Here is a 27,189-nt window from a genome sequence, read left to right as displayed (position 1 = left end):
TCAGACATTTCTAAATCCACTGCGGGATTTGGTCTCTTAACGTCTGCGCTAAGGCAGCATCCTATGGCATGAACACCTGCTAGCACCTGCACCTGTCTATTGTACTGGCCACCTCCACCTTTACACACAATAAAAACGGGAGACGACTCTTTTGTCCTCTCTACAAATCCACCCCTGGACACACCCAACAGCAGAGGAGACAAAGGACACTGAAACGGGGAAACAGGTCTTGGCTCTCGGTGGACTCTCACTTTTCTTTCCCCCGCGGGACTGGAAAGGGTGGAGAGACCGGATCGGCCCCGCAGATAACGGGGTTGAAAACAGCCTTAAAACCCGTCCCGGCAGTAAAACCGCCCGGGAAAAGGTGCATTCACGTCCAGGCGATTTTTTCTTTTTTGTCTTTGCTCTTTGTGGAAAGACACAAGGAAACCAGGCTGGCAGGTTTCCGAGCAACCTGACTGAAAGATCCACGTCTCTGGAAACAAGTTGATCAGCCTTTTTTTTCCCCTTTTCCCACAGAAACTTGATTGCAACGCAGAAATGAACGAGGCGCCGATTCCCGTGGATCAGGAAGATCACAGGCTGAAATTCATTGATTCCTCGGAAGCGCAGCGGAGGGAAAGCGAGCGCGCTTCCCCGATCGATTCGCCGATTCCCCCCGATCACTAACAATTAGACCTTAAGCTCCATAACAACGCAGAGGTGGAGAAGTGGAAGTTTGCTGGACAGACCGCCAGGACCGGGCTGCTGTGTGTCCTGGGTGGCAAGGGAACCGCGGCGAGAGCGCGGTGCGTCCCCGCCGCGTCGCTCCAAACGTGACTCCGCGCGTTCTTAACATCTCTTTTCCCTCTTTTTCCTTTTCCTTCTCCTTTTTTTTTTCTCTTTACCTCTGATGTAGTTGGATTTGTTCTCATCCAGCAGACTGGACGCGGAGACCCCCATGGTGCTGCTGCCGGGAGAGGATCCACAGGTAGGGTTCAGTCCTCAGGTACAAACACCGTCACATCGATCTGCAGCGGCAGCAGTGAAGGAGGGAGGAGGAGGAGAGACACGCCCTCCCCCCTCTTCCTCCTCCTCTTCCTCATCTGAACACTGTGTCATTCGCTGACGCGCAGCCAGAAGCGCCAGCTCACTTTTTTATCCCCCAAGTCTCCTGATAATCTCCCGTGATGCTCTGAGACTTGAGTCAGGGCCGAAGTGACCTGACGTCCGACAGAACGAAAACCGCAAACTATTCATACATTTTTCCATTTAACTTGAATTAGTGAAACTCTAATGTTTCATTCAGAACAAGAGAGGGAAGAATAACTGAAACCAGGCAACAGTAAAAATGTTAGGAGCAAAATGAAGATATAAAATATTAATGAACAGAAAGATTTTTTGAATATCAGTTTTTCTCTTTAACTGTTGACATGTGACATAAATTCGTGAGTTTGATAAATGTACAAAAGCGAGAGGGAATAAATGAAAGGCAGGACGTTGTTTGTGATATTTTCCCAGTAAAATAATCCAGATCTTACTGTGAATATTTTCAATTTCGAGGGACAAACTGTTGAACTGTAGACTGAAAGAAACCCACAATGCAAAGTGCTGTCACGTTGAAACAGCTTCGACAGTAGAATTCTGCAACGTTAAAGAAAACTTCCAGAAAACACGGGAAGAGTCGGCAGGCAGATTTCCCTGTGAATACCTGTCACTAATCAGCAACCGTGTACGTGCACTTTTCTCTTAATAGAACTGTTTTGCCTACAAACGGAGAAAAACACAGTTTATCCAACTAGGTCCAGTCTGAAATACCAGCCTCACACTTTTCTGTCCATACAAATGTCTCAGGTGAACAGGTGAAGTCCTGCTCCAGCTTCCAGCTTCTGAAGCCCTCACATGAACACAGTCTACGGTGGTTAGTTTTCTGTTGTTGTCTGTTCTGTGACTGACGTGACTCGGCTGGTTTTGAAGACCCCGTTTCTCTCTGGGGTTAACGAAGTACTCTGTCTTCACTTCCCACCACTTCATGCTGTCACTGTTGACCGAGGACCGGTAGAGCTGAGGATGCGGAGAAGAAAATCCACCCGGTGACAGACTGTTAAAAACACGGGAGGTTTAAAAACCCGGCTGTGTGTGTTTGACACCAAAAAAAAAAAAATCAAGAGCAGAGAAAATTCATTCTTTGGAGAAAGTTTTTATTATATTTTTAAGACAGGAAAAATGAAAAAAATAAAGACGGTAAACCAGCTAGAAAAAAAATGTACAATATGGATCTGAAATAAATAGATACTGTGGATAAATCGGACTCATCTGTGCTGCAGGATCAGTTTAGTTTGAACAAAAATCCACATCAGTTTTGGTTTGATTAGAGTTTCTACTTTGTTCTACTAAAAGCGCTTCCAAAGAAGAAAAAGCAGTTGGTAGTTTGTTTGGTTTTTTTTGAAGATATCTGCACAGTCACAACTTTGTTGTCTGGGTTTTAAGAAGCAGCAGAGGAGCCGTCAAACTGAGACCAGGGGCCGAGGGCAGAGTGATTTTGGCTCCAAAGAGCGTACGTCTCCTCTCAGGGGTTGAGGATCAGCCTCCATCACCCTGCCCGGTTTTTCTCACACCGTTTTCTCCGTGCTCACGCTCGTCTGCGTGGCGGTGGCGGTGGCGTTGGTGTACGTGGGGACGCTGTACTTGGTGAGGACGGATTTAAACTGCTCCAGTGTGGCATCGGTTCGAACCCCCGTTGGGTCGAAGTGAGTCCGACTCACCCTGAAGCCGGCCTCCGTCAGGTACTGAAGGAACTTGTTCAACCTGCGCAGAGAAAGCGTATGAATACCAGAACGTGCTCCCGAAGTTTGGGTTCAGATTTCCCGGATCCCTCTAGAATGTTAGAGGATCATTCGGGTGTTATTCTACATTCGTCTCGATGTAAATCTTTAAAAACAGCTCACGAATATATAGTTTCATTTTTTAAAACAGCTGCTCACTGTAGATTTTAATCAAACAAACAGGAGGAAAAAATAGTGCATCTGTTGGGGACTATTTTCAGCGGCGGATTAATCCACATTTGGTGCTTTAGCGAGTATTTGGCAGCAGGACGGTGTGTGTGTGGGACGGAGTCAAAATAATCTACAGTGTGTGTGTGTTGATGGAGATGAAGGAACATGTCACCCAGAGCAACAGTGTGACTCACTGATGTGTTTTAATAGTTTCTGGAAACAGTGGAGCTGTGAGGCTCAGGGGAATCAGATAAATCAGGCTCTGATACGAACACACACACACACACACACACACAGAGCTTGAGTGTTGTTTGGCTGCGCTTATGGGATTTGCTGCTGGAAAGCGTTCGAGTTTACTGGAAAGGAAACCATCTCAAACGAGCCTATTAGCTACCAAAGACGTTCTCCGCTCATTGCAGTGCGGCGTGGGAGTTTTTCAGCACGGTGAAGCGGTTTCAGCGGCGGGACGCCAGAAAGTGGCCGACATCCTGTGCAGGCCGCTAGAGGTCAGAGGTCACTCACTTGGGCATGTTCATGCCTCGGATGCTGTGGCGATGGATGCTGTAGTAGAAAGGTGGGTGTTCCAGGGACGCGTCAGACTTCAGCTTCTTCACTACGTTCCCAGACTCCTCTCCCGTCTTCCTCTTCCCTGCAGAAAAACCGAATGTTAAATCTGAACTGAAAACTAAACCGAGACGGCTTCACGTCCAACATGTCTGCTAAAACCCGCTGGTGCCTCCATCTTCACAAACCCACCTTGTTTGGGATGAATGTGTTCAAACTCACCGAACTTTCTTTTGAGATCTAGTGGAGATCCTCAGGTTTAAAAAAAACAAAAACAACAAAAAAAACTAAATGTATCAGGTTGAATCTGGGGGATTGATTGTTGAAAAAAAAGAAAAAAATACACAAAACTTGGCATCTTGTGGGTTCAGTGAAATGTTGGAACAAAGAGATACAGAATATACAGTATGTGCAACCGTCAGCAGTGTGGAAAAGAAAATTAAGAGTTAAAGAGGTTAACCATGGCATTCAGGTAACGGGTAATCCCCGTTGAGGCTACGGCATAGTTGGACCACGCTGCCCTCGAGAGGACAGAGGTGGAGCTACAGTATCGGTAACCGGTCTGTCCTACAAGGAGACCTGCAGTTCTCCCAGTTTCCTTGTTGACTAGCCCTTCTCTGCGTTCTCTTCATTCTCGGTTCTGCAGGTAGGATGTCCTGAGCCTTGGGTGCAGAAACACTTAAAACCGGATCTGCTGCCAGATTTTGATGGCACTTTGTGAATTTGGAGGAAACATCTGTCCTGTGACCTGACAGATCTGCTGGGTTGATAAACTGAGAGCTTTTCCAGCTGTATACTCTAGAGCAAGACCAATCTGTGCCTGGCAGACCAGCAGCGAAACCTTGAAGTCGATCCTGCGACGAGCAGGCAGCGAGTGGAGTTGTTTGAGAACTGCGGTGGTGCGGTTACGTTTTTTGGTCCTGGCCAGGATACGAACGGCTGCACGCTGGCTGGACGTGTCCAAAGTAAAACCAGATTCTGCTGGCGACAGAAGCGCGGGCGAGCGTTCGGGAGTCTGACTGAGACAGAAAGCGACGGGTTTCTGAAATGTTTTCTGAGGTGGTGGAAGGCTTTGGTGATGTTGCTGATGTGCGGAGGTCAGCATCAAAAATAAATCCCAGGTTCTTGACTTCTGAGGGAAGAGGGGATGTTGGGGGAAGGTACTAACGTGGAAATCCTCTTTAGGGCTCAAGTCCAGCTGGAAAAAGTTTGGAAAGAAGTTCGGGTAATGACAGAGATTTATATAAACTGTGCGGCTGACTCACCAGACTGATCAGGACCTGACTCCTCTCCGCTCTGCAAGGTCTTAATGACGACTCCACACTCCACTGCAGAGGAAACCCAACAGTCTGTAAACAGGCGTTTCATCACACAGAGATCGGACACACATGCGTAAGGCCCGGTGCTTTACCCTGGTTGGTGAGAGCGGACGGCCCGTGGACCAAAGACTTGAGGGTGGTGCACTCGGACTCGCAGATCAGCGATTTGACGAGCGGCTGGATGTCGTCCATACTGTGCTGCACCGCCGCCGACAGCATCCTCCTCAGGAAGCCCGTGTTAAACAGGGGACCAGACCTGGACATGCACACATACCTGTGAGGACACTCGTGGACATAATGCATTCTAACCTGAACCCTAAATCAAAGTCTTGAAGTCCATCAGAAATCTCAAACGTCTTCCCTTTGGGCTTTCACTTTTTTTTTGGGGTTATGACCAGATGGCCCCGAAGTAAGAAACTCTTCAGGCAGGTGCCGTGCTTAGCAAGTTTGGATGCGTGTCCCTGACTGATGATGCTGCTGATGCTGCTGTTGTGTGCAGTGAGACAGCGAGAGGTTTACCATAACAGTCCCAGCTGCACCGCCGTCTTTCCAGGCAGGCTTCCATGGCAGTTACAGGGCAGCGTGTCTGGAAGAAACACAAGCGAGGACATGATGATGCTCTACGCGAAAAGCGCCCCGAGATGACTTCTGTGATGATTTGACAGATGACTTGAGGGACAGGATAGCTGCCGACTACACGTCCACAGAACATTTCTACAGCTTGTAAAGACGTTGTCAGCGATGTTTAACTTTAAATTGAAACGACGGCTCCTGCGATTACAAAACGGCAGTTTTTCAAATTTCCGCAGGGATATAAAACCCGGGCCTTACGCTGTGTCGCCCCTGATACTGATCTTATTAAGCGGACTGGGTATCAGCCAGACATGTGCTTCACAACATGTGCATTTTAATGTGAAAGCAACAGGAGGCCTTCACTGGGACACTGCAAGTTAACACGGCATCCTTGGTGGGCTGGCGTAACCAAAAACTGACTTAATATAGGTTTGTGCATTTCCTGCATATTTTACCAGGAGGTGGTTTTGAAACGCTGCACAAATTAAGCAGCTTTTGTAACATGTTTAATAAAGCTCAAATTGACAAGGTTAATTCACTGAGATGACAATCTCATATACTGTATAGTCCAATATAATTAAAATCCGTACAAACCTAAAAAGAATGATGGGGCATGAATGTCTCCACTAATAGTCAAGGAGTGAGTTTATGTATCGGAACCGTGTCGGGAGGCAAAAACTCAGATTGCGCTTCCCCAATGAAAACAATTAATCCTTCGGCCCTGGTGCAGCGTGAACTTGTGGAATTTTTCCTATAACTGCGGGGAACAGTTTCCTACGTCAGCACACATTTCTCCTCTGTGGCCATTTTAAAAAAACCATTCTACAGTGGTTGTGCTTCGCCCCTGCGGGAGGAGCAGTTTCAAGCTCCAGCCTGGACCAAACGAAGCAGGAGAGAGATGGCGCATCCACCACGCTAACGCTAACGCTAACACTGGCCTACCACGCACACCTCGTGTACCCACCGTCCACCATGTTTCCCTGTTTGAGGAAGACTCTCTCCTCACACCACTGACAGTGGACCAGTTTCCGTAACTTCTTAGCCGACTCATCAGCCTGTGAGGGACCCCTGAGGACTCTCACCACCACCAGGACGAAATGCTCCAGCGCAACCGCCAGCAGCACCTCGATGCCTTTGTTGCAGCGGGCCGCCGCTCTACGAGACCACAGAGAAATCGGGATGAAGTTCTGACGGGTTTCCTCGTTCTCCGTATCACATTAGCACACGCAGACATCGAACCAAAAGGCCTACCTGGCCACAGAGGCGACTACCATGCGTGCAGCCAGCTCCTTGTAGTACTCAGTGCGTACGATGTGACAGCCGTAGTGACGCAGGGTGACGTTGGGAGACTTGGCGTACAGGGAGCCGGTGTCGGTGGACGTCACAGAGATGATGCCCAGGTTACGGACATTTCTGAAGGCGCCATCCAGGTAGTTCACTGCCGTCCCGAACGGATCCAAGTGACTGAAACAAATATTTAACAAGTAGGTTTCTCTAGAGTTACAGAATTTAAAACCCTTCATGCATCCAGGCAGGTGTCAAAGAAGTTCAGCCCGTAAACCACTGGAAATCCCTGTCTGAAAGAAACAAAAACAGCTAAATCTGGTGAAAACTACAAGTATCAACAAAGAAATCTGTCGGTGGGGTTAAAGAAGACTGAAGGACTTAGTAACACTTCCTGAAAAACCCTAAAACTGGTTTAATCAACAGACTTGACAGAAGAAGTGAGAGATTAAGGAGCTTGAAGCCGAGTTATTCGCCTTTCAACGCTCAGTTTGGGCGTTAACACGTTAAGACTGAACTGTGAGGAGAGAGATCAAATCTTCTCACTCACATGTAGTCAAAAGGCCGCAGGTGCATGATGACGTTGGCGTCCATCTTGGCGACCTCCACCGTAGCGATGGGCACCCCCTCGACCTCACCGCCGGCCCCGTCGGGCCCCCGGGGGCCGCGTGAGCCTCCGTCCACTCGGATGTGGTTCAGCTCGCAGTTCTCTCTGATCATCTTGACGCACGTGTCGCTGATGTCGGTTATGGTCACTTTGACTGCGTTACGGAGGTGTTTCGCCCACTGGAGGCCCATGATCCCTGCGAGACGGACGGGAAACGGACAGCAGACACAAGACGGAGGCTCAGGGTTGGAGTGCGTAAGTCTGGGGGCAGTAAACTCTTCCAACAGTGCGGAAGCCCACTGTTACGGCAGATGTGGGGACACTTCCTGTTAGTGCGGGGATTTGTCAAGACATTTGTCTTAACACAGGTTTCAGTCTCAAATTCAGCCTTCAACCAAGGGCTGCAACTATTTTCATCATTGATTAGCCTGATGATTATTTTCTCTATTATCCAACGCATTCAAAATGACAGGAAAATAATGAAAATAATGTAAAATGCCCAATTTCCTCAAACAAAAGTTCGCATATTCAACTTGCGCGTTTTTTCCGACCGAGCCAAAGACCAAAAGCCACAGCTGGAAGTGTGAGTGGATTCTTGGCATTTTGGCTTAAAAGGATGAAACTTCTTGTTTCCAGGAGGTGGAAGAGAAACGAGTGTCTTGAATAGAGACTGGAGAACACGGATACCCGCACTAGAATCCCGTAAATGACTCTTGGGGAAGTTCTTGAAGCAAGTTTTGGTGGGAAAAGTTAGAACGATGCCTCCAGAAAATTAGATTTCTGGGCTGAATTATAGACAAAATCCTGACAAAAAACCTTTATCACGATGCCATTGTTTTCATAGCAGGGGTAGCGGAAGAGGTGCGCTTGTTTTATCCCCCGGGTATGGCCTGTGTCGGTGGTCACGCTCACGTTTGATCGCTCGTTTTCTTGTAACAGTAGATCATCGCTGTCTCACCTGTGGCTCCGAAAGCATCCAGACACTCCAGTGGATTTCTCTCTTCAGCCAGAACGGCCAGCGAACAAAACACCAGCTGTCTGAAACGCAGACACACAAACACACTCTGCTGAAACGAGGATTAAGGCATAGAGCAAACGTCTTCGCGAATACATACGTGTGTGTTTTTTGCAAGAACAGGTCTCACGCGCGCGCTGACCTGTTGGTCTTCATCTTGCGGTTGAAGTAGGTGTCGCTCTTCTGCGGGGTGGTGTGGTTCGGGAGGAGCTGCACGTTTGTTCCGAGTTCTTTCATGATTTCGTAGGCCTGACCAGACGGAGCTGCTGACACATTAAATAAGACGTTACATTAAAGATGGCCACGGTGTCGTCGCGTTCGTTGCGTTTGCACGTTTGGTTTGGAAAGTGCAACGTGAAAACCTCCTCTAAAGCCGGTGTTTATGGCTTTTTCACGCATCCTGAAGCTCACTTGTGTCGCTCCGTGTATTAAACCCTGCAAGTTACTGAACGGTCGCACGCAGAGCTGAAAGAGTTTGTCAATTCGTCGTACCACAGAAATAACGCTTCTGACAATCGACTCATTTTCAAGCAAAGATGCTTTTCTTCGTCCTCTATGACGGTAAACTGAATAACTTTTGGTATGAATGTGTCAACCTGTGATGGGCGTTTCTCTCAGTCTTCCGACATGTTACAGATGCTCTGGAGCAGTTCACTGAGAGAACAATCAGCAGACCTGCTCTGACTTTGCCCGACAAAAACGTAAGGTAAACATGGCAACGCTCGGGGAAGTCGCCGTATTGTTAACGTTGAGATCGCAGACAGTTTCTCTTCAGAAATTTTCTCCCCACCGGTGTTTGCTCAGCGTCTGCTGCTGGCAGGGACGGGTGGTTAAAAGCGGGAGGATCGGAGGCCGTGGTTTACGTGAGCTGAAGAGGTTCGAACTCTACGCAGATCCTTCAAAAACCGCTACGCATCCTTTAATGCGACACACACGTTGGTCATTTCGCGATATGATGGTTACATTGCCATGTCGATCAGCTTCTTGCGCTGCGTTGCTGACGTCATTTACCCGGCTCTTCGAACGGTACGTCTGAGCTGACGGAGTAGCTGGCCTCGGTCTCTCCCTTGTTGACGTGGCGCTTCAGGTGGCTGATCATGTCCGTCTTGCGGGCGATGGTGACGGAGCACACCACGCAGTGGTAGTGAGCCACGTGTCTTCCCGATGCCTGGAAGGGGTTCGTACAAAACAACAACAAAAAAAAAAAGAAAACACAGAACTCAGTTTATGTGTAAATGACGACGAGACATGCACCACAGCTGCCCCACGGTAGCAGGAGCACGGAGAGTGTACTGAACTTTAACCCTAAATATTTATCCCACTAGTCTCTACTTTCCTAATCTAAGGTACCTGTAATATCGTGCTGTAATTCAGCAGGAACTGAGGACGTCCAATTACACTTCAAGTAAAGCGTTTACCATTATTTTCTGCCGTAACCTTGAGATTCTTCTAGTCAGAGCACAAATCTCACAAAACTGAAAATCTTGCCTTTTACTGCCACAGGAAATTCCAGGCAAACTTCAGAATAATGGATCTCAGTAAGTCTTTACCCTCATTACAATTTTAGGAAATTCCACAGAAAGCAGTGTTTTCTGCTTCTTACAAACTTGAGTAGATTAACGCGTTCCTACCAAATGTACTGTCCCAGAATCTCTTTTTTCCTTTTAATAAAACCGAATGTCATAGTTCTTAACGAGAAACTTTAAGCAGAAATAATGACCAGATCATAGGATGAAGCGCTGCTGCAGGACAACTCGGAGAAACCATTTCTGCTGACAACAGGTTTCAGAAAAGTGCAAAGCGAGCGACACAAGTCCACGTGTGGTGATGCTGCCAGAAGCTGCAGCGGTGACTTGACCTGCAGACAGTTTGGGTCTCATGCCTCACCTGGTCTCCGCTGAGGCTGGGCTTCAGGTTTCTGCAGGGCAGGTGACAGATACACATCCTCTGGCCTGTTAAACACCAAGGGTCAAAGCTCACATTAATCCTGATCTACTCAGATATCAGTAGATCTCACTTTCGTCCAAACTTCTGTGTTTTTTCTCTTCTGGAAATCATTATTTTAGCTTTGTGTGCTTTTTCTCATGTTCCAGAACTGCGCAAGACCACTATACAATATGGCCAGAAGTATGTGGACACTCGTCCATGTGCTGAGGCTTAGAACTGCCATATTTTGTCTGACGAACAACCACAAATCCCAAAGGCATTCAGTTCACACCCACGCGGAAAATTTTCAAACAGAAGTTGCTCACATTTTTTAAAGCTGCAACCGAGAAATCTTTCACATTTTTACTTGATAATAAACTTACAGGATGAGCTGGTTCTAAAAACAGTCGTATCTGTCTACTGGCTACTTCTTTCTGCACTAGTTGTCACCGATAGTTTTTGCTCTTCTGCTGGAAAATGTAGAAAACGTTTCTAAAAAATAAAAATAAAAATATTTGGAGACCCCTGTCCACATACTTTTGGGTTCCAGTGAGAAGAAAACTTGATGCTGGAGCACACGGTGATATTTTAGACGACAGCGTTATTCCAGCTTTGTGCCATCAGTCTGTGTTTGTCCCTTTCCCTGTTCCAACGAGACAGTGTCCCCGTGCTCTAAGCCACATGCATACAGCGACGTTTTTTTCCCGCCTCGTTGCGGACGAACGCGCCCAGTCTGCACGGAGCCCTGCCCTCGATCCCCAGCCAGCGCGAGCCAGGCCTCGTTGTACCTCACTAACTTCAACTTGTGTCTGCGTCAGAGCAGAATCCCGGCGGCCAGGTTCAACATCTGGTGGCAAGACTGAACCCAGAGGAGCGGAGCGTGTGGGTGCGCTTCACTTTCCTACCTTCAAACTCCACGTAGACTTTCCAGTGGAGGTTCTGCAGGTGTCGACGGAGCTTGTGGCTGTAACAGGCTTTAAACTTCTCCTCAGGACACAGAGGACATGACTTACGCCCCGCTGGTGAGCGAAAAAACACAGAATCACTTTCGGGTGCGTCTAACATTTATTTTTCCATTACCGAGTCATTGGCAGAATATTTTCTCGATTAATCAGTTAATTATTTGGTCTATAAAATCTCAAAAACCTCCATTTTAAATGTAAAATAGCGACAATGCCCTCTGGAGTTTGCTAAAGCCAAATATGACGTCTGAAATGTCTTGTTTTGTCCGACCGACGCTGTAAAACCCAAAGATACTTTGTTTACAGTCGCTTTAGACATAAAGAGCAACAAACACGACCAACTGACAAACTCAGACATGTTCGTTTTTTGCATTTGTTTTGGCTGGAAAAAAAATGACCCGGTATGTCGTCTAATTTCTCCTCTCACAATAAGCAAAATAGAGGAAAAAGAGAAGAACGTTGAAGATTTACTATTTAGAGCTGAACTTACCTCCGTTGAGGTCGACCAGCATCTCGAGGCCCTCCAGTTTGGTTTGGATGGAGACGTGTCTCTCTGTGAGCAGAGAATTCTGTGAGTTTATCTGGGAAGTCTACCTGGAAGGTTTTGGTCCACTCCCCTGTTATCAAAGCTTCCTCCTTAATTATCTGCCAGGTAAACTGAACAACACAACGACAACAGCTTTTATCAAACTACCGGTCGTGGTGGTGGAGGGTTTGGCGTCGTTATCCGCAGCAGCTTCATGCTTCGCCGTCGGCTCCGCGGCTTGGTCGCCGGCTGAAGTTGCATCGCCACCGTCGGCACCTTCAGGGACAGCGAGGTGAGAGAAGAAAGAAAACGGGAAGTGCACCAACTCAAAACTCTTAGCTGCTCAGCTCATTAGAAGTTGTCGTAAGAGTCACAAAGACTGGACTCGTTGGAGGAGATTCCGGTTTTGGATTTTGAAAAAATGTAGGGCCCGACCAAAGATCTTCCTACACGTCGACCCGTCGCGGCAAGTTTAGGATGTTAAATCAGTTATTAAGTATATGTTTTTGGGAGAAATCAGAAAACTGTTCGAGTTCCAGGGCCGAGAGAGAATGTTGCGGGGGACACCGTCAACGCCGCGCTACGGTAGAGAGGAAAACGAATGATGGAGCCTTTGCTGCTCTTCGTCGGGCTACGGTAGAGAGGAAAACGCAACGCGTGTTGTATTCCCAACACTGCTCAAAAATGTTTCTCAATGAAAGTCACTCGGGAAGGGAAAAACGACGAACGACAGGTGAACGTTTGCCTGCAGAGCTTGCGTGTCGCCGTCTCGGGGTCGCCCTTCACCCCTTCCTGCCCGACACACACAACTTATGCGCCTACCACGCGTTTCGATATTTGAGGTGGTGCGTCCTTTAGGAGTTGCCGCCTTGCGACACGTTTGCGTGTTAGGAAAAACGATGGAGCCGTTGCTGCTCTTCGTGCTACGTGACGGCGTCCCCTTCGTTATTTTCTTGCCAAACATGCCCAGTGAGGCGAAGCCGAGACGCTCGGTTACAATGCTGTCCAACAACCTCAGGGATCGACCTGTGGAGACGATGTCTGTCCCTGACTGAGTGTCACCGCTTCCTGCGGAGTTTGATTTTTTTCTTTTTTTTCCTTTCCTGCCACCGACCGACCAATCAAAACTTGGTCGACTAAAGCTCGTCTCATCGACTGGCGTGTGGTCGGCTATTAGGGGGCGGCCCTAGAGAGAACGCACTGAGTGGGAAGAAACAAAATGGAAACGTCTCCTAAACTCTGACACTTTGCTACTCAGGAAGCAGACAAACACAACCAAAGCGTCCTCAGGGTCCGAGGCTGGATCACGTCCTGGCGGCGTGCACTGTCGGAAGGCGGTCTCAGCCCAGCCGAGTGCACGACCGTGCATTAAACCAGCAGGTGAAGCCCCATCGGTCAAAGCTCCAGGCTTCTCCAATCCCCCCGGGTCGCAGAAGCTCGGGGTCCGAACTGCGTCAGGGTTCTGGGACCCTGTTATTCTTGCCTGCAAGTCTAGTTTTCATCGGCGATTATTCTCCTGATCATTTTGTCGATAATTGTTTGGGGTTTTTTTGTTTTTTTTCCTATAAAATGACAATAATGTCAAATAATGTCCCCGTCTTGTTCTGTTTGACCCACGGTCCAACAACCCAAAGAGATTCCGTTTTATAACCGAACCGAATTGATCTTTATTTCATTCGTAAAGTTACAAAAGATAAAAATAAAGTGATTCAAACGTAAAAACCAGCTGGACGTAACAGCCACGAAAAGAACTGGAGGGCGATGACCGATGTCCCTGCGCGATAACTCACAGTATCGATGCCCCGGGAGACATTGTGTCGAGTCATTTCTCTGTTGGTCGACGGCCCTGGAAAAAACATCCGGATTCTCAATGGACTCCGGTGGCTCCGTGAGAACCTGGCTGGTGTTTAGGGAAATAAACAAACAAGGGGACGCGGCGTCCGCAACAACGGCGGCCCCGGCGTGGCAGACGAGCGGCGTTTAAGATGCAGGTACACGGTCGCACTTGCGGCGAACACGGTTCTAACTGCTAAACGAACACACACGCGTGGGGAAAAAATAAACAGCCGAGACTTTGACAGACTTCCGTCGCGGCTGCACGAAAACGCCCGTTTGATATTGTTCCCAGAAGTTGAGAGCAGCTTGCTCTCACAATTCCGGAGTCTGTCGCCGGAGCCCGGCCAAGGCGAACTAGTGGCTTCTGACGGCCGCTCTGTGACTGAAACCCCGCGGGCTCCGAGGCCAGCGGCTCGGTGAACGTCAACCCGGTAACGAGCGGACGCTTCCAGGCGCCCAAAGCGAGCGGCTCCGCGGTCCCGGAGCGCAGCTCCGCGATGAGGCCGTGTCGCCTGCCACCGTCCTACGGCCCAGATGCACCGCCCCGGCGGAGGCTCTGCGGAGGGACCCGCGCTAATGCAGGCGACCGGTGCCGACGGCGGTCCGGCTCGCGGGGGCTCCGGCCCCTTTTGTTCCTGTTGTTGTTGACTATTTAGGTCCTGTGGCGGAGCTCCGCGCTGAGGCCCTCGTTTAGTTCGGCAGTTAGAAACTAAAGTTCTCCGCGAATTGGCTGCGCGGCGCTGACGGGGAATAAACCGCGGCTGACGCCGCTCCCCGCGGCCCCGACGCCAGCGGTCACACGAGAAAGCAGCGCCGTTTACTCACGTTTGATATCGACGTCCTCCTGGTGTAGCTGGGCAGCGTCCGCCTCTCTGAGCTCCGCCATTACCAACTACGGCAACACGCGCGGGGGAAATGCTCCGTCGGACGCGGTTGACGCAAACCGCGCGGGGTTTTCAAACGCGGCCGTCGAGTGGGTGGCGAGTTTGGCCGAGACGTCGCTCGTTTAACGGTCAAAAAGGGAAAATCGAGGCGAGGCTGAGCATTGAACGCGTGTAGTTAAATCACCGCGGTTCACGGTGAGCGAGAGAAATATGTGGGTGTCGAGAAGAAGCCCGGTTAAACCGGTAGGTGGCAGCAGTGTCGTTCGATATTTATTTATTGATTCGCGGTTGTTGCGTTTCCGCCCGTGTCTGTCTGTCTGTCGGTTCATTTGTCAGCCGGTTTACACGACAAACCGCGGAACCGATTGGCACCGAACACGGTGGAGGGACGGGTCCCGGGCCAGGGAAGGACGCATCCGACTTGGGGGCAAGATCCGGATCATTTACTGCGAATTTGACCTTTTTTTGGCTTTTTTTCCTCTGAGGTCTGGTGTGTCCGGTGTTTGACGTTGGCCTCGGAGGAGGTGTTCGCTCTGCAGAGAGCCGTTTGACTTTAGTCTTTCATTCATTCATTTGCACAGTAACAGTGACACATTTAATCGAGATACATACTGTACACAAAGACACTCACTTATAAACAAAGCTTCATATTGAAGGGTTATTTTTTATATGTTTATATTTTATCCTACTATGAGACTAAAAGAAAGCAGCTGATTGTGCTTATTGAACTCAGGTGCTTGAACTAAACAGGTGTTGTTCTGTAAAGAATGAACCCAAAGACACATGGTTGTCTCTAGATGAAGAACGCCCCCTTGTAGGGGGCCCCAGACCCGGGGCCTCTATGGGAACACAGAAACCCCTCTCTGCACATTTCCACACACACATCACTTCTACCCCCCCGGACACAGGCTCCTGTTTCCTGTACGTGGATCTGAGCACATTGTTGAGTCCATCCTTCAAAACATCGGGACTCGCGCATTCGTTTAGTGAAGTACGCAGGACGCAAAAAGTTAAATTCACGTCTATTTATTAAAATACAGCAGAGTCTTAAGGACTGAGGCTGCTCACGGATCTCTGGACCAGACTGTGCGTCCCTGACAAACCTACAGAATCCACATCAGTTCACGGGGTCTGAGAGACTAGTCTCCCCCTGGTCCAGCAGGTATCAGGTTTAAACATAGTAAATAACATTGTCGTCTTCTTATTGGCTGAGACCTCCGTCACTCCTCAGGTACGTGCCTCCCTCGTACGGACGTTTCCCTCTGGACGTGATGGACTCTCCGCATTTCACGACTTACCTGTAGAAAAAGACGAGACACGGGACGGTTTCTCAAACTGTCCTGCCGCCTCCATATAAGGGGTCGTTCTTCACATAGAGACAACCATGTGTCTTTGGGTTCATTCTTTACAGAATAACACCTGTTTAGTTCAAGCACCTGAGTTCAATAAGCACAATCAGCTGCTTTCTTTTAGTCTCATAGTAGGATAAAATATAAACATATACATTCACACCCGACCGACCGTGCGGTCTCTAACGTTCCCGGACGCGGAGGGACACCTCGACAGTGTCCCAGCGGACAGCCCGAGGAAAAGCGGCGAAGTGTCACAGTTGAGAAGCCGGAACAACAACAAAATGAAATTCATGGCATTTTCGCTTGAAAAGTGATTTAAACTCTTTTCAAACTAGTTGTCATTCGTTTTCAAGCGGCTCACCAATCAATCAATCAATCAATCAATCAATCAGACTCATCGTTTCAGCTCGACTTGCTGATATTCTTGGGTACGGTCATTTGATTTATGACAGAATCATATGCTCTAAGTTCTTCGTCTGCTTTGACCGTAACTTGTCTGAGGAGGAGCCGGAAACGAAGCGGCTCCGACTTGGACCCGACCTCGGGGGAGAATCTGCCGAGTCACGAGCCCCGTTTCCTCTCATTGGACCAGCTGCTGCTGCACCGGTAGGTTTCGATACCTCGGAAAACGAAAGTCAGGGCGAACTTACGCCGCGCTTTATTCGCGCGAACCTGCCCTCTGTGGAGGACTTCGCTCGGCTTCTCGCGTCTTCGCCTCCGTTCGCGCCGCCCCAGCAGCGAACTGGCGTCAGTTCCGAGCAAGTGCCCCGCCTGTAAAAGTCTCTGGCTTCGGCAACAACAGCGGAAGACCCGAGCTCCACAACAACGCCGCGCCGTTCACAGCGAATCGGGGGGTCGGAGCAGCCGGACGAAACCGAATCAACCCGTAGAGCAAAACCGGGTCCAACGAGGCGGGATTTGAAGGGCCACGGGGACGATGAGGTGAGCGGCCGCCTCCGCACCTGGTCCACGGACATTCATGAGGTTTATTCCGCGTCTTACTTTAGCGCATCGGAGGCCCGAGTTTGACCATTGATGCCGCGAGTCAGCGAAGACGCGTCCGTCACGAGTCTCCCTCTCTTCATTCCTCTCCCGCTTTTCTCTGTGTCATCATTATTCACATACCTGATTGTTTTCCGTTAAATGGTTGCTGCTAAATAAACCTGAGTGTTTCGTTTGAATCCGGTGGATAAACTGTTTTCTTATTTCATTTTTACCACTGGAAGATGAGTGAGAGAAGTATCAGGGTCAGCATGTGATTTTTAGTCATCGTTCTTCAGCGGTTCCCTCATTTCCTTTTTTCTCCTTCCTCTCTCTTCTGTTGCTTCTCTTATTGTCTCCTTATTTCTCTTCCTTCCTACCTTCCTTCCCTCATTCCCTCATTCCTACCTTCCTTCCCTCATTCCTACCTTCCTTCCCTCATTACTACCTTCCCTCCATCATTCCTTCCCTCCCTCATTACTACCTTCCCTCCCTCATTCCTTCCTTCCCTCATTACTATATTCCCTCCCTCATTCCGTCCTTCCCTCATTCCTACCTTCCTTCCTTCCTTCCCTCATTCCTACCTTCCTTCCTTCCTTCTTTCCTTCCTGCCATGTCATTCATGGCTCCTCACTCCATTTGCCTTCCTTTCTCCCTTTACACACCAAGCTTCAGAGCATGTTATATTGACCTACCGAGGACGTGTTTCAATATTTATTTTTTATCAATCTCCATCAGTGCTGCTCAAAGTGAAACAACACTGGAGGCCAAACTGGAGGCCCTGCAGTGCCACTTCACCTGGGATCTGGTCCCCAGCAGGTCCAAACTTTTACGTATCAAGGACAAGCTGGAGGACATCGGCACCGAGGAGGGGAACAGCTGGCTGGGTCACGTTTACAACCTGCAGGGGTACATCCACTACCATCTGGGGTCCTACGACGAGGCCAGGAGTTTCTTCAGCAGGGCCGCAGAGGCCCTCTGCCGGACGAGAAAAGCAGACGAGGGTCCCTGGTTGGTGGTGAACTACGGGAACCAGGCTTGGCTGCACTACCGTCAGGGAGAACGAGCAGAGAGTCAGGCCCTCCTGTCAAAGGTCGACGCCCTGACGAACGAGTACCCGTCTCCGTCGCGGGACGAGCTCCATCCGGAGATCTACGCCGAAAAAGCCTGGACTCTGATGAAGTTCGGCAAAGAAAAAAAGCTGCTGGCCGCAGGTTTCCTCCAGAGGGCCATCGGGATGCAGCCGGACATGGTGGAGTGGCAGACCAGCCACATCTTAGCACTAGGAAGTGTCTTTAAACACAGCGACACAGGGCCAGAGCCTGACATCTTGGAGAAAATGAAAAAAGCCAAGGAAGAGGATCCAGAGAACCTTTACCTCGCTGCTCGCTACCTTCAGCAACTTGCCGAGAAAGGAGAGAGAGTGGAAGATGAAGCGTGCGAGTTAGCCGAAAAGGTTTTGAGAAATCCTGTCGGCAGTTACAGCGGCATCAAACCACTACTGAGGGTTTACAGGAGCTGTGGCCTCATCGACGAGGCTATTGATTTGGCAGAGGAGGCTCTGGGAAAACATCCAGATGATCGTTACCTGAAAAGATGTGCTGCGCTCTGCTACAAATGGAAAATCATTTTTTTCCGCGACAGTCGCCCAAAGCAAAGCATGATCGACAGAGCAATCCACCTCCACAAGGAGCTCGTCTCTCTGTACCCCCATTCTTCGTTTGTGAAGAGGATGGACCTTGCAAATATATACGCAAAGTCAAACGACGGCCTGGCTAAATCTGACCAGATATACCAGGAGCTCCTAGAGTGGGATCTGGAACCCGCAGACAGACAGGTGCTTTACAACAACTACGCAAGACATCTCTACTTCGATCGACAGGACCGATACAGGTCAATCCAGTATCACATGAAGGCGGCGTCGATACCGGAACAGTGCTTCTTTCGAGAGAACAGCATCAGAGCCCTGGAGAAGATCAGAGACAGAAGCAGGAACCGAATGTGCAGAGAAATAGATGAGTTTCTGGCAAACCTGCAAGAGCCGTAGTGGTTTTGACAGCACCGGTTCTAAATCCACAAAAAATATAGGTATTCCGTTACCTAGACAAGTCTGTACATACTCATTAATTCGGTAACGTGCACATTAAGTAAACTTGCAGAAAACATTTGTGGAAATTGTGGAAAAGAAACATATGCCGAGGACCCCGTGAATGCGGCGAAACAGGAGGTGAAATTTGACCCCATTGGATGAAAAAATTGGCGATCAGCTTCACCCCTGCGAGCGAATCCTCTGATAGCGCTTCCATTGAAACCAAACTGATTCGGCCACGAAGTCCCGTCATGACAAACGCCGGCGTGATCGGGCCTCACGGCGAGTACATGTATACGCTGCCGCTTTGGACTGTCCCAGATGAGAGATGAGCAACGTGAAAGACACGTGGCTCCAAAGCGGCGGCCCCACGTCGCACTGTGCGAGAGGTTCGCGCTGCAGGCCGCCGACGTGTTATTCTCGTATACCGACCTGCATCGCAGCCCCACGATCCACTCGGTGTTACCGTCGTACGGTCTGCGTACGTCAAACTCGATGTATTAGACCCATGTTGCACAGATTCTAAGAAATCTCACAGTCTGTCGGCGCCTTCAAATTGGTCAGAATGCTTCCAACTATCGACAGTTGTCATTAATCCTGTAGATTACATTACTGATTCAAGCAGATTTCGATCAGGTGCACCATTTAAATAATGGTGGCGTTTACTACGTTCCTGGTGTTTCTCTTTTTCCCAGAGCGATGCATTTAAAGTTCAGTGAAAAACATAACGGGGTGTGGATAAAATTTGCTTTGCTTTTAGCTTTGTAGTAGAAAAAAAAAACCAAAAAACTGTTTATGTAATTGGATGTGTAACCTGAATGTTATCACTATATGCCGATGACTGATAAACTGTACTAACCCTATTAAATATACACTGTGTACACTAAGACATCTTCTCAAAGTTTTTGTTTTGGTGGTGAAGACACAAGAAGTTCTTGTTCTCTTCACAGTTCTGCAATGGGTTTGTGAGCAACGTAGCTGATGGACTTCAGGCTACAGCTTTCGAGAGCTACTGCCAACGTTACATTTGGAAACTTTGAAAGAAGCAAAAATGTTCGTCCAAAGATTTAATCATTTGTTTTTTTTTCCAAAAAGTTCCAGTTTTCACAGGACATTCCTACTGAATTTCTTGGAAATTAACTGTTTGTGGTACTAATTATAGGATGAGACAGTCAAAACCTAAAAGAAAAACAAGCTTGATTTAACCCAAGTAAGGATTAATTCATTGTATATTTATTATCTAAAACTTTATTGGAGCCATGTCTGTGTAACGGTTTCCTTTCCCAAAGAGAAAGTTGACAGTGTCTGCATATGTCATTTTGGCCGTAGCCTAGCGTAGCATGAAACCGGACAACAGCTGTAATATTTTCATCAACCATGAGTTGTGAGCTCTCGTCTTCCTCAGGAGTCCATCAAACTTCCAAAAATACAGGAATAACGAATCAGGATCTTTATTTCTAAGACAAATGTCAGGTATGAGTGAGACACTCATTCTTAATGTACAGAAAATGTTCGCAAGAAACACATTTTCTATATTTACACATGTCCAATAGGCATCAACAGTGCCACAATTATCTGACAATGGGGAGTATTCAACGATTTTTCTGTCTCAGAGGGTTTGAACATACACACTGCTGAGACCTGAGGGCTTTGCACCACAGCTGGGTGTGAAGTTACATCTGCGACATGTGAATGACAGGTCAGTGGTCCAGCATCTAAAACTGAAATCACCTCCCATTAAAAAGAAACTTTAAAAAAAAAGACAAACAAAACAAAACTCAAATGTCAAACAAGATTTAGAGGAAGAAGCTCTGACGGTTTGGAGATCAAAAAAAGTAAAAGGTACAAAAGGAAAAGGGAGATCACTCGTTTCCTCTTCGACTCTTCTTGTGACTCTTTTTTGAACTCCTGTGATGTGAAAGACACAAAATGGTGTTAAATGCAAATAAAACAATAAATGTTGCAAATCTCATAACTAATAATAACGGAGACCACGTTCATTTCATTTCACTTTCAGACATTTTGAAATACTGACAACACATAAATTGAACTGGGCGCCTCAGCCCTCAAAACGAATTCCGATCATCTGGTAGGATCATCAGCCCCAGAAAACTCTGCCGTCCAGACTTGGTGGTGAGATTGTTCTGGTTTTAGTGCTGACTAAAATGTATCGTGGCACCGCAGATCAAAAACCACCAGGTGCTGAAAGTTATCACTGAATGTTATTCTTTGAGCAGATAGTTCCCGATCTTTAAAATCACACGTTTTTCAGTCAAAGGCTGTAGTTTTAGGTAAAGTTACCGTTCAGCTGCTTGTGCAAAAAAAGGGTTTTGCAGAAATACATGTTTATTACGCGGCAGTGGAAAAAAAAAAGAATAGTATTGGTATCGAACCTCAGGTCCACACATGCAAACAAACACCTCAAAGTATTTAGGGAATGGTTCCAATTATTGGAGCAGATGTAAGATTTGAGCCCTCACCTCTCTGGGGACTTTGAGTGGCTGCGATGTCTGTGGCTTCTGTGGTGACCTGGTTCAATGAAAAGGAATCCAGAATAAACTCCAAACAACCATCATCAAATATACTCATTTACAGGAAGGATTGTTTCTCTCCTACATAATAGTAGAAGAATTTTTAAAATTTTCTCTGTGTCAAAAAAACCTCGGACAACGAACCATTGTGTACAGTTTGAATTTAACAAACAAACTGAAGGACAGAATCCACAACAGGGGAGTTGTGGTCTGGCTGTGTTTGTAGCACCCGATGACATAATGAAACAATAATAAATACAATAATACAATCCAGTTAAAGAAGGAAAATTTGTGCCAAAACTGGCAACAATAAAATCAACACACTCGCTGACTCATCCATTAAGATGATGCTCAGAGATTTTCCGAAGCTGAGGTAATGGCTGGCTTCACTTGAGAACATCATGTCGAGTTCTCTCTTGATTCGTGGCAGCGAGTGCGTTGCATGCCTTCACGGACTACATGCAGAAAAAACTGTCTGCCCAGACTAGATAACCATCTCAGGAATGGAATTGTTGGTCATACAATTTATAGTCTGATTATAAGGGCAGAAATTCCTATTGTAACTAAGGGGCGATAAAGTTCTTGTCATCGGTTCGGGCGCCTTATTTAACGATCTGTATGATGTGCATCTTTGTAGATTGCACGTCGTCATCTGTTAACTGTTAAGCTAAGCAGTTGTTTCCTTTTGCCACATGGTTTTCTTTTGTTGTAGTTCCTAACAGTGTGTGTCTGTGACCACACACTGTTAGGAACTACCTGATCTGATCTACCCCTTTTAAGCTGCTGTGTATTTCACAGGGGTCCGATCATAGATTACGTTCTCTTTTTCGTGTGTAAATTGACGATGTACTTGAACTAATAACTCAATAACTGCTGTCTAATGAAAAGTTAAAGATAAATGCTATTCTTTTGCCCCCTTTGATTGATGGAACCACAAACATACTGTATTTCTGTTAAACCGTACCACTATTATCAAGCCCTGATCTTTGGTTACAGAAAACAAGCTTATTAGGGTTGTGTCTGAATTACTTCCCCGTATACATTTGGACCCAGCCTGCGTGCATCCAAACACCCATCAGTCCATCTATCATTTACAGCCTCTCTGGGACAGCAGTAGTGCCTAATCTCATTTTTTATTTTATTTTTTGCTCCTTTCCGTTTATTTACCTGGGGATTTGGAGCGGTGACGTCTGTCTCGGGACCGGCTGCGGTGTCTGCGGGGGCTCTTGCTGCGATGGCGGTCTCTCCGGGGTGACGGGCTGGTTACACACAACCAAAGACATCGATGAGCACGAGCTACAAATATTTAATGGTCACGGAGAAGTTCAGCCAAAAGCAAACATACCTTCGCCTTTTTGGAGATCTGCTCCTCCTGAAAAAAAAAAAAAAAAAAATTGTAAACCCACCGAGGGTTTGATTTAGAACAGAATCCACGATTTACTTACTTTGAGCTGCATGTGACATGCATCTCAGAACTATAAAATCTTAAGCCCTCGGTAAATTGAGGGATAATTAAAAGACAAACCGTCTGGGTGAGCGGCTGCGTCTGTAACGAGGGGACGGAGAGCGACGAGGTCTGTCGTTGTCACGGTAACTGCGTCTGTGGGGTTCAGGTGTCTGGAGTCTCTCTGGCTGCAAACGGAAAAACAGAAGCATTATAAAACCTCAACCCCTGCAAACCAACACACTGACGACCTGATGAACATTGATGAAGTGCTGAAGTCCACATAGTACATCATCAAACATTTAATAACTCAGTTGGCGTCTGACGTGTCGCGGTCTTCATATCAACTTTTACTGAGGTAGTTTAAACCAACTATGAAGAAGACAGCAGTCACACACCGACTTCTGGTGTCTGCTCATCATGACACTTACACGCATGCACGTCAGAGCTGTCACTTTGCCTTGTGCTGTCATTTGAACATGGAAAAAATTACAATTATTCAATCTTATCGATCTGAGCAAATTGAAATTAACTGCGCAACAATCACTACAAAGTTCTGCACTCCAGAAAGTCCTATGGAGAACTCCGTCGGTTCAGAAACTCCGGCCGACTGGCTGAAGGTCTGAAGCCCAAAACGTTGTTAATAAAGCAAGTACACATGATGATTAACAGCATGCGGGATTTCTTCGGTTCTTTGAAAATGACCTGTGTATACGTGCAACAGGCTGTGTCTTGTACTCAGAGTCTCAGTAAACCATTTCTCTTGCAGAACGGACACTGATGACGTCAAACTGTCTGAGAGGTAATGTCAGGAAGCATTTTGGTTTTGACACCTTAGATGGAAAAATGGTGTATAAAAGGTGAGGACGTTTCATGCCTTTTAAAAATCCACCGGCCGCACAGTAAGGTTACCACGACACCAAATCTGAGTTTCACTCTGAATGGCTGTTCCAGAAATGGAAGCCAAAGACCAGGCTTCTTTAGGTTCATTTGGGCAGGTTGTTTAATGTCACATGTGTGGGCTGCATCATATAATCAACCTGCTAAAGAGCAGGAATTGACTGACTGTAGCTTAAGACACCAGTGCAGGTTTTATATGACCGTATCTGCCATTTCTAGTGGTCATTATTCACTTCACAGCAAAAGAGTTTGCAGGTGTTGTTCCACAAAAGTTAATTAAATGTTATTACCTTCTCTTCTTCCTCATCCTCGTCTTCACTGCTCTCCACTTCATCCAGGTCTTCCTCCAGAGCGCTGATACGTGGATCCAACATCTCGGCCTCCTCCAGGACTTGTCTCTTCTGTAACACACGCATGCCAGCCAGACACATGCACACGCACACACAAGCAAACATCAGTGGTCACAAGGTATGTGGAACAAGCTGCGTGTACAAACACAATGGAGACGTACCTGAAGCCGGGGCAGAATGATGTCACACATCCTCTCCGCGTGAAGAAGCTCGTCGATGAACTCGTCCACGTGCATCAACTCAAACTCTGAAACAGAAAAGGAAAAAGAAATGAAGAGAAATGCTGGCAACCGGCATGATGTCATCATACATCCACGACCTAATCAGAGTCTCGACAGAGTTCAGGCACCAGGAATTTACTCCCGGGCCAAGTTATGACTCAAATTAAAGCAACAACACTGGAAAAACACGCCTGTTTGTGACTGAACACTGTACAGGGCACCCAAATGGTAACGTGGTATCCTAATGACTTCTCCACTCTAGTTAGTTTGAAAGCAGACAAAGAAGTGGCACAATTGTATATTATATTACATTATATTATATTATATATTGGTTGCTGGATGGTTAGTAAAATAATGACTGCAACCAGCTTTGTTGTTTCTGTAACCAGAGATGAAAAGTCACTGGAATCGACAGCTCTTCTCAGTAACATACCCGTCAGTCACGCAGCGACTTTTAAACCTCACCTCCGTTTCTGTTCTGACTCTTGATCTTTCTGTAGTCGTTGTACAGAGGCTCCAGGTATTTGTAACAATCCACTGCAGTACCAGTTAATCTCATGTACATCGCTCCAAGTAAACGAACATATCTAATAAAACAGAGAGAGAGGACATGATGAGAAAAATCCATAACACCAGGTTCACCAAGCCCAGAATGAGGTCAAGGTCCAAAATTTTACCTCACAATATACCAGAGACTATACTTGTAGCAGCAGGTTAGAAGAGTCTTCGAGGATCATGAAAATATAATCAATAATTTAGCTCATTTAGCCTGATTCAAATGTAAATGTCACAGCAAATTAAAGGGTCGCAGCAAAAAGAACGACTGCATTTGAGCCACAGGCTGGATGGCGCTAGACACGACCAAATTCAAAATTCAAGATTTATTTGTAACAGCGGATGAAAATGCAGAAAATCAATGAAGTCATCTGCTGAGATACATTTCCAAGAAGTCGGCCATGCAAAGTCTTAACATTCTCATTTGGTGCCATCCAACAGATCACAAAACCACACAGAGACTGTGATGTTAATCACTACGTAGATCAGGATGTAAAATGGATTTTCTTTATGAGAACACTTCATGCTGATGGTCTTAATGAGGAACCGCCTCTGGCTTGTTTTCTCGTAACGTGTCATTGTCATCCGTGTTAGATATTTGTGTATTCACACAAGCCGGCTCATATAATTGTTGCCTTTTGAACCTTATTTATGTTTTTCATATAGTTTTCATGTTTCTTTCCGGTTTTTATCTTTTGGGGGTGGAGTCCACCTATTCATACTAAAGTCATTGGAGACTCTGTGACAAAACCAAAGTAGCTGGTGAGTCGAAGACTTACTGGAAAACCCCTTCTCCCTGTTATGTGATCAGTAAGTTGAGCTGACGCTTGTCCTATGACCAAAACATTCACATTTAATTTCCCACATTTTCACCTTTTGAATAAGTGATGAACTGATGATCTTTTTGAATATGAGGAGCCAGACACTGGTACAGTGTGTGGGCACGTTTGCCTAAGTTTTGTGTGGGCTTGTTGACAAAATCAATACAATATCAGTGTTCAGTTTCCTTCCTGTACACACAGGAACTCACTTGAAATCCTCATTTTTTATGAACTCGACGATGATGTCTTTCTCCGGCTGGATCTGCAGCATCTTGAGCGAGAGGCAGAGGAAGGGAGTGGGCTTGATGTTCCCGCCATAAACTCCTCCAACGTACTTCAGCTCCATGGCTTTGTCAACAACCAGCTCGGCTGCAGATAACACAACATGCGCGTGCTTCAGTAACGGTGAGTGTCACGTTAAAACGGACGGGAAAGGGACAAACGCAAACTTTTGACACAAAGTTGGAGGCTCACTAGTGTCAACAATATAAACATTTGCAGTAGCATTAAGATTCCCCTTCACTTAAAAACAGGAAAAACTGACCCAGAAAGAAAGGACACAAAAGTATGTATTCAATTATTTGTACTCTCTGGTAAAAAAGCAAAAAATAACCAACATCTGTACGCATCAAACAAAATTATCATTACAAATTAGTGTTAGAACAACTAGCTGATGGAGTGAAATGAGAATTTTTTATAAATCACCTCATTTCACATTTTTCTTCTGTTTGACTGCCCAGACATAATGAGAGTAGTCTGTCAGTCGTAGCCAGAAATTCAGTTTGCAACAGTGTGAATCAAATTAGTTTCACACTGTTGAAAGCTGAATTTCTTTTGGGTTTGTAGCTTTTGATCAGACTAAATTCACAGCTTTGAGAGCTAACTAACATTGGGCTGTGGTAATCTCAGAATCACACGTACTGTTATTTATTTATATTAACAGCTCCCCAGTTAACAACCACTGTTATTTACGCAGTTCTGCTTTACAACAGAGCAACTGCACCGTTCATTTTCTGACTAAATTCTTCCAAAGTAACACACGTTGGGGAAAGTTTAGTTTACGATTTCAGGATGATTCGGGGCTACTTTAAATGAAGCACAGAGCCGTGAAATCCGCCGTGTTCGGTTACTAACGTTAGCCGACAGGACGCTAACGTTAGCTCGCCTGCTAGCACTCTAGCTCGCTACTGACCGGTCAGACCGAAGCACTCCTCCTTCCAGTATTTAGACTCGTAGATTCGCGTTCGGATGATTTTCTCCACCAGATACTGCGGGTTGGTCCCGTGTATACTGTTGGCATCTTTTACGGTTCGGTTTGCCATGGGAAAGAATAAATGAATTCGTTTTCTAGCATGAACACAACAGCAACACACTGGGCACCTCCGGCGGAAACGAGGACAACACTTCCGGTTCAACGCCTTCGGAATAAAAGCGCCAGCAGGGGTCGCTGCTGGGCTGCGCAGAGAAGCTGAAC

At 47.0% G+C, this 27,189-nt stretch overlaps 4 protein-coding genes across 6 annotated transcripts in view; 1 reads left to right on the top strand and 3 right to left on the bottom strand.

Annotated features, from left to right (window-relative positions):
- The window catches only part of niban1a (niban apoptosis regulator 1a), a 33,191-nt gene extending 32,099 nt beyond the window's left edge, over positions 1 to 1,092 (bottom strand). Inside the window, exon 1 of the mRNA XM_040128454.1 lies at positions 888 to 1,092. Within this exon, the coding sequence (XP_039984388.1) occupies positions 888 to 942 (55 nt within the window). The 5' untranslated portion in view covers positions 943 to 1,092. The remainder of the gene's footprint in view (positions 1 to 887) is intronic.
- Positions 1,093 to 2,418: 1,326 nt separating this feature from the next.
- On the bottom strand, positions 2,419 to 14,731 carry trmt1l (tRNA methyltransferase 1-like). Of its 3 annotated transcripts, none has more exons than XM_040128735.1 (16): positions 14,413 to 14,731; positions 11,920 to 12,027; positions 11,716 to 11,778; positions 11,169 to 11,282; positions 10,225 to 10,289; positions 9,349 to 9,505; positions 8,480 to 8,603; positions 8,281 to 8,360; positions 7,266 to 7,518; positions 6,683 to 6,895; positions 6,396 to 6,586; positions 5,378 to 5,444; positions 4,951 to 5,114; positions 4,805 to 4,867; positions 3,498 to 3,624; positions 2,419 to 2,787 (listed from the first exon to the last, which is right to left on the bottom strand). In XM_040128735.1, exons 1-16 carry the CDS (start codon positions 14,471 to 14,473, stop codon positions 2,592 to 2,594), a joined length of 2,046 nt encoding a protein of 681 aa, XP_039984669.1. In that variant the 5' UTR covers positions 14,474 to 14,731; the 3' UTR covers positions 2,419 to 2,591. The 3 variants fall into 3 exon arrangements, with proteins under 3 accessions (XP_039984669.1, XP_039984670.1, XP_039984671.1); XM_040128736.1 differs by having other exon boundaries at positions 8,480 to 8,600; XM_040128737.1 differs by lacking the exon at positions 14,413 to 14,731 and adding an exon at positions 13,904 to 14,399.
- A 1,783-nt stretch (positions 14,732 to 16,514) lies between these two features.
- On the top strand, positions 16,515 to 20,229 carry LOC120790906 (interferon-induced protein with tetratricopeptide repeats 1-like). Its single transcript, XM_040128884.1, has 2 exons — positions 16,515 to 16,765; positions 17,543 to 20,229. Exons 1-2 carry the CDS (start codon positions 16,761 to 16,763, stop codon positions 18,849 to 18,851), a joined length of 1,314 nt encoding a protein of 437 aa, XP_039984818.1. The 5' UTR covers positions 16,515 to 16,760; the 3' UTR covers positions 18,852 to 20,229.
- Positions 20,230 to 20,328: 99 nt separating this feature from the next.
- On the bottom strand, positions 20,329 to 27,133 carry prpf38a (pre-mRNA processing factor 38A). The gene is made up of 10 exons (XM_040128886.1): positions 26,908 to 27,133; positions 25,925 to 26,084; positions 24,805 to 24,926; positions 24,280 to 24,365; positions 24,059 to 24,169; positions 22,950 to 23,056; positions 22,770 to 22,796; positions 22,592 to 22,683; positions 21,374 to 21,422; positions 20,329 to 20,801 (listed from the first exon to the last, which is right to left on the bottom strand). Exons 1-10 carry the CDS (start codon positions 27,035 to 27,037, stop codon positions 20,756 to 20,758), a joined length of 930 nt encoding a protein of 309 aa, XP_039984820.1. The 5' UTR covers positions 27,038 to 27,133; the 3' UTR covers positions 20,329 to 20,755.
- Between the last annotated feature and the right edge of the window lie 56 nt (positions 27,134 to 27,189).

This window comes from Xiphias gladius, chromosome 6 (assembly GCF_016859285.1).
Source record: "Xiphias gladius isolate SHS-SW01 ecotype Sanya breed wild chromosome 6, ASM1685928v1, whole genome shotgun sequence".
In the NCBI taxonomy this organism is placed as follows: domain Eukaryota; kingdom Metazoa; phylum Chordata; class Actinopteri; order Istiophoriformes; family Xiphiidae; genus Xiphias; species Xiphias gladius.
This window is presented reverse-complemented; position numbering and strand designations above follow the sequence as displayed.